Source organism: Clarias gariepinus, chromosome 3 (assembly GCF_024256425.1).
Source record: "Clarias gariepinus isolate MV-2021 ecotype Netherlands chromosome 3, CGAR_prim_01v2, whole genome shotgun sequence".
Taxonomy (NCBI): Eukaryota; Metazoa; Chordata; class Actinopteri; order Siluriformes; family Clariidae; genus Clarias; species Clarias gariepinus.
In genome coordinates this window covers 31,117,780-31,123,779 of record NC_071102.1, presented here as the reverse complement: position 1 = coordinate 31,123,779, position 6,000 = coordinate 31,117,780, and the positions used below count along the sequence as shown (strand labels likewise).

The 6,000-nt window shown below is 38.9% G+C and overlaps 1 protein-coding gene across 2 annotated transcripts in view; it reads left to right on the top strand.

Annotated features, from left to right (window-relative positions):
* The first annotated feature begins 1,728 nt into the window (after positions 1–1,728).
* The window catches only part of snx13 (sorting nexin 13), a 45,989-nt gene continuing 41,717 nt past the window's right edge, over positions 1,729–6,000 (top strand). For both annotated transcript variants that reach the window (XM_053492344.1, XM_053492343.1), the window contains exon 1: positions 1,729–1,896. In XM_053492344.1, the coding sequence (XP_053348319.1) occupies positions 1,885–1,896 (12 nt within the window). In that variant the 5' untranslated portion in view covers positions 1,729–1,884. The remainder of the gene's footprint in view (positions 1,897–6,000) is intronic.

The following is a 6,000-nucleotide window of genomic DNA, read 5'->3' as shown; positions in this document are numbered from 1 at the left end:
CGAGTAAATGAGTTAATGTGTCGTGTCTAAATCAGCCCTCTACACACTATATAAAGAACATGATGGTATAGAGAGTTTAAACATAGAACATTTGTAATAGTAATTATGAAAATGTAACTATTAATCTATTATTATTATTAAATTTATTAAATTTAATGTCATTTTATTAAATTAGAATCTTTATTTTCTTCTCCTTTTCAAGTTTTATTGTTCTTGTGCCACTCTGATTTTTGACACTCAGTATTAAACTTTGCTGTTTCATTTACAAGTCAAAGTTTAGTCAGTATAAGCAGATGTAGTATTTTTAGTGTAAGGATATGTTTTGTAAAGAACTCTATTAATTATGCAATATGAAACTTTTTTCCCATAGTAATGTCAAGGGGCAACCTCCAGTTCTGAAAAATTCCAAGTAGGGATAACTGCAGGCAACGTGCAGTTCGTTGAATGACCACTAGGAGCTGGCTCTAAAAGTGAGTCAATCGCCTTAGACCCAATGTTAAAACTTTTATATGTTATAACTTTACAACAGAAATAAACGTTTGCAGCCTGGTACGAAAACCGATCTCCATGGATAGATTTCCCGTTTATGATAACTGTATGGGGGTAAATTTTCATGCAACTCATCAGCTAAAATTATATTATATAATATTATGCATAATTAGGGGTGTGGCCGATTTGAGTGGCAGCTGCACCTCCATGTTTGGGGGTCCACATACGGGGGGAAAATGCAAACTCCACACACAAACGAGTTAAAAAAAAAATAAGAAAATGGGAATATGAGAATAAATGAGAATGAGAAAATGGGAACAAATACAATGGTAATGCTCTGCAATGGTTTAGCACCCTGTCCAGTGTGTACCCCGCTTCAGCCCTAAGTCTCCTGGGGTTAGTTCCAGGACCCCTGATACTGTATACAGAATAAGGCAGTATAGATGATAAATGAGTAAGTGACTGAGTCATACAATGGTAATCATCATTGGCCGTCATGATCCCTAGTTGGAGTACAAATGAATGGGTAGATAGGCTTGTATTAACCGGGGTTAATGCCTGCTAAGATGGTCATCAGAAAAGACCTACGAGTGATGTCATGGAGGGTTAGACCTGTCCTATGGGTAAGGTTGACTTTGGCATGGAATTACTCGTATGCTATTCTACAAATATTTTGTAACATTTTATTAAAACTCTACTCTATTTTGCTTCCGTCTGATCCGCGCACAACTTGGCACAGGTTTCATGTTGGATGCCCTTCCTTATGTAACCCTCCCATTTTTTTCCGGGCTTGGGAACGGCAATGCGTCCAGTGGCTGGAGTTTGGGCGTTAGGTGGGAATTGAACCCATGGCAAGTGAGAAACCTACTGCTGAGCCACCAATGCCTCCAGCGGTGTCATTTCAGCGCATATCCAAATTAGTCTACGACGTCATCTGGTGACTTCTGCAAAGAATACAGGAGCATATGTACTTTCCCCTGAAAACAGTTGCAGACACTGGTTGAGTGGAGGTCCAGTAGTGGTTAAAGAGGTCTGATAAACTCTCCACAGCACCAGGCAGGTTAGAGTTACAGTACTATGTATTGTTTTGGTGTTAATAAACCAGATAACACGTAGTCTGAGTTAGAGTAAGAATTCCTTCGCACTAATCACGGGTGAGTATGTTGCGTCACGTCACTCCGGCCAATCAGTTCGCGACCTAGGGGTGTGGGCGGGGCATTCTGCACGTAAACCACGCAATATGGAGACTCCTCGGAGAGTGCAGCGAGTCTGGAAGCTCGTTTGGTTTTAAACAATTCAACTAATAAAAAAATAAAACACACAAGCGCGGTGTAACCCAGCTGGGACAATGTGGTGGGGTTAAAGAGCGCGGCTTCTGCCCCGACGTCTCACACCATGTTCGCAGAGGTGAGTGCGCGCTAACGCTTCCGGACTGACAAGTTGGAGTTCTATGCCGTGTTGTGTGACAGCAGTTGGGCTAGTTGGATTAGCCTCCATGATAGCTTCCCAGTTAGCTTAGCTTGTCTTAGCCTAGCTTAGCTAACAGGTAAACACAGGGCAGTGCACGGAAATAAACACGCCTTTCGGACGGATTACAGCGCTAATGCTGGGGATGCTAATCTTATGCTAGCTGGATGAACGCACCGTGGGAGTGAAGTGGCTCCATGGAAACGGTGCAGCTGGCTTTAGTGTTAAACTCTGATGAACAGCAGACAGTTTAGAACACTGCAGGGTTTAATACCGCTGCACCTGGAGTTAGCCTGCTCTCTGTCTTCTCCATCATGGTAGGAAAACATGGTTAATGATTACTTACACACACACATACACACACACACCCAGTGTTCCCAGTGTACATTTCTTACGGCTTGATTGCAACACAGCATCCTTTATTACGTCTTTAAAACACACACATACAGGTCTGAAGGCTTCCAACTCAATTTCAGAGGCTTTTCATTATCCTGTCTTGAACTGTTACAAAGTTAAAGATCATACTGAGAGATAAAACCTGCACAACTAATCAGTTTTCCCTACCTTGCCAGACTGTACCAGACAACATAAAGTTTCTCTCAGTCCATGTTGCTTTCTCATTATCTCCTACCTGTAGATTTAATTGGGCAGAGTGCTGAAAAAAAAAATGATGTACTGTTTTATCAGAGTTGTTGTTTCCTGACATACTCGTAGCACTTTATGACTTTTTCTTTTTAAACCTAATCAGAATACAATTTATATCGCTTTAACACTTTTAGCACGTGTAGATTTTTAATGTTATGTCAACGCAGCAATGAGCTATGAAATGCTTATACGACTGTCCATGACCTTAAATGGAAAGATGGAGAAGAAAGATTTCGCTACTATAAAAGGAGAGTTGCACTAGAGGCATATAATTAAACTAAAGATGGATAGAAGATAGATTGAAGGTGGCATGGTGGATAAGTGGCCTTGCACTTCCAGGGTTAAGGGTTTGATTCCCGCTCCAGGGTCTGTGTGCAAGAAGTTTGCATGTTCTTTCAGTGCTTGGTGGGTTTCCTCCTACAGTCTAAAGACATGCAGATTAAGCTAACTTAAGTTCTCAAATTGCCCATAGCGTGCGAGTGTGTTTGTGTGAGCGCCCTACGATGGATTGGCCAGGGTATACCCCACCTCAGTACAGTCTCATGGGATAGGATCCAGGCCCCTGCGACCCTGTACACATGATAAAAACAGTATAGATGAGTGGGAATGAAGATAGATTAACATTTCCCAATTGGGAGGCAATATTCATTCATTCATCTAAAATATGATGTATTTTGCTACGCACTTGTGTAGTAAGCGTTGAATTTATAGAACACCAGCCTTAACATTTCCAGCAACTTTATCCTTTGTTGCATCTTTCTTTTCCGTTAGCACGCACCAAGATCACGTGAAAGGTCAATAAGAAATTAGATCTGCCCGTAACAAGCCGAGACCTTCCCAAAAGAAGCACATAGTATTTTATATTCACTCTCAGGTCGTCTGTCTTCAGAGTTCAAAAATGTATTCAGATTATATTTTACCTTAAGGAATTAAAACATCTCACTTAAACAATACTTATATAGTGTCAGTTGAATGCCTGAACATTTATGAGATGGTTAACATGTTTATTTAGTTGGAAGGATTTGTGCAACATCGCACGTCCCTCAAAATAAATGTGTTAAAACACAAAAAAAACACAAACCAAAAAGGAAGTCTTTAACATGCAGGGTTTTTTTGTGTTTTTTTAACTGAACATTGTTGAAAGACATACTTGACTGAACACGAGACAAGTGACTTTTATCTAACTTTAATGTGGACGCATTATCTGGGATAAAATACCCCATATTTGTGCAACCATTCATTAATTTCAAAGAATGAATGACATTTTAGCAAGAGAAAAACTGGAGAAATAGGAGCAGTTGGTTGGTTGTATTTGTTGATGTCTGAAAAAAGAAAGAAAGCCCGTTTAGTTGCTAGCACTGCTATAAAATCCCTGCATGGCTGGTGCTGACTGATGACATCAGCGAACGCTCCATGCATGCCCAGAGCCACAAACGTCACATGAATCCCGACCTGTCTATTTTCATTCAGGTCACTTAACCATGTATAGGTTATGTATCTGTTTTAGGACTGCATACAAAATTGACTCAGAGCTGATCTTAAAAACATCAGATTCATGTATTCAGACAGCACAAAAAAAATCTGATCTGTGTTACGATAGGAGAAATCGGATTTTTCACTTCAGGCCGGTGATGTGAACATAGCTTTATAAATTTTTAACCACATCTATGTTTGAATAATTTAGTGTTAGATTTAGAAATGTCAGTGTATTTATAGATAAAGTGTGTGTCTAAAGTTTCAATGCAAATATCTTTTGTTGTTTTTTTATTGTAAGTTGTGTTGTATTTAATAAATTAATTACAATTCTCAAACAATTTGGGAAATTTGACGATATAACACGTTACACTTTTTTATATATATATTTTGGGTGTACTAACATTTTTATTTTCTTTTTTTAAATAATATTGACTGTGTTTGGAGAAGCTTGTTTGAAACCAAACAGCAAGGTTAATCATGTCTTGGTGTAATGCTCTGATATTGCAATATATTTGTCTTATCGCTCACCATTAATTGTACAATATGGATATTAATATATATTATATGTACGCTAAGCATAATATTTACTATGCCTTGTTGTTTTAGTAGTCAGTTTTAATAAGGTCCCTGTATAAATACGTACATTGTCTTTCTAATCTACCGCTAATTAATCCAATGGATTTTAAAGAAAAGTCTCTGTTTTATCTTGTGTAGTTATAACAATAGACGTCACACTGTCCTATAATTATAATTAATTTGTTATAAACTACTATATCACACTTCACTACTATATCACACTTCACCCTAGTGCATGAAATCAAAGTTGTACCAAAAGTCCCAGTGTTGCGGAATCATTACAGATCTGGCAACCACAACTTAAATCCCTATACTTAAGCCTGTTTCAGCGGAGCCCCCGTATGCTCTAGTGTCTCCTTGTTGTTTTTTTTTCCCCTTGCTGGATTTCCGTTTACACCCGCTCAGCTTCACACCGTATGAGCACATGTAGCAAGATCGTAGATAAAAGCCAGAGAAGCCCGTCTCATATGCAGCCCGTGCTATGATCAGAAAACTGATGAGTCACTCGTCTTATCAGAAAGTCATTAGTGTTGGAGATAAACTCCAGCCCCCCTGTTCCACACAAAGCACTAGATACACTCAAGAACTATTTATAGAGAACTTATTAAAGATGCTGAACGAGCGCACGCTCATCTTAATCTTATTATCCGCTCTCGCTCAGGGCTTACGCTCATCAGGTAGTGCAGAGGAGACGAGGAGACGTTTACATCCAGCAAGTCCAGACCCACTGTCGAGTTAAATTTTTATAAAATAATAAATGAATAAATACATAAATAAGTATATATACTTTGTTTCTGTGTAACATTATGACCACTGAAGGTGAAGCAAATAAAATTTATTATCTCGTTACAATTTCACCTGGAAGTGGTTGGGATATATAAGACAGCAAGTGAACATTTTGTCCCTGACGTTGATGTGTTGAAAGCAAAAAAAATGGCCAAACGTACTGAAAAAAAAAAAGATTTGAGTGACTTTCACAAGGTCAAAGTTGTGATGGCTAGACGAACGGGACGGAGTAACAACAAAACTGCAGCTTTTGTGGGATGTTCCTGTTTTGCGGTGGTCAGGACGTATCAAAAGTGCTCCAAGGAAGGAAAGCTGGTGAACCAGCGACATGGTCATGTGCGGCCCAGGCTTACTGATGGATGTGAGGAGCAAAGACTGGCCTGTGGAGTCTAAACCAATAGAAGAACTACAGTAGCTCAAATTGATAAAGTTTTAAATAAAATTTTTTTTGATCAAAGTCTTTTTTATTGAGAATATTAACAAGTTACATATACATACATACATTGTACACTATTTTTTTTTTTCTAACTGTACCCCCCCCCCCACCCCACAAAAAAAAAA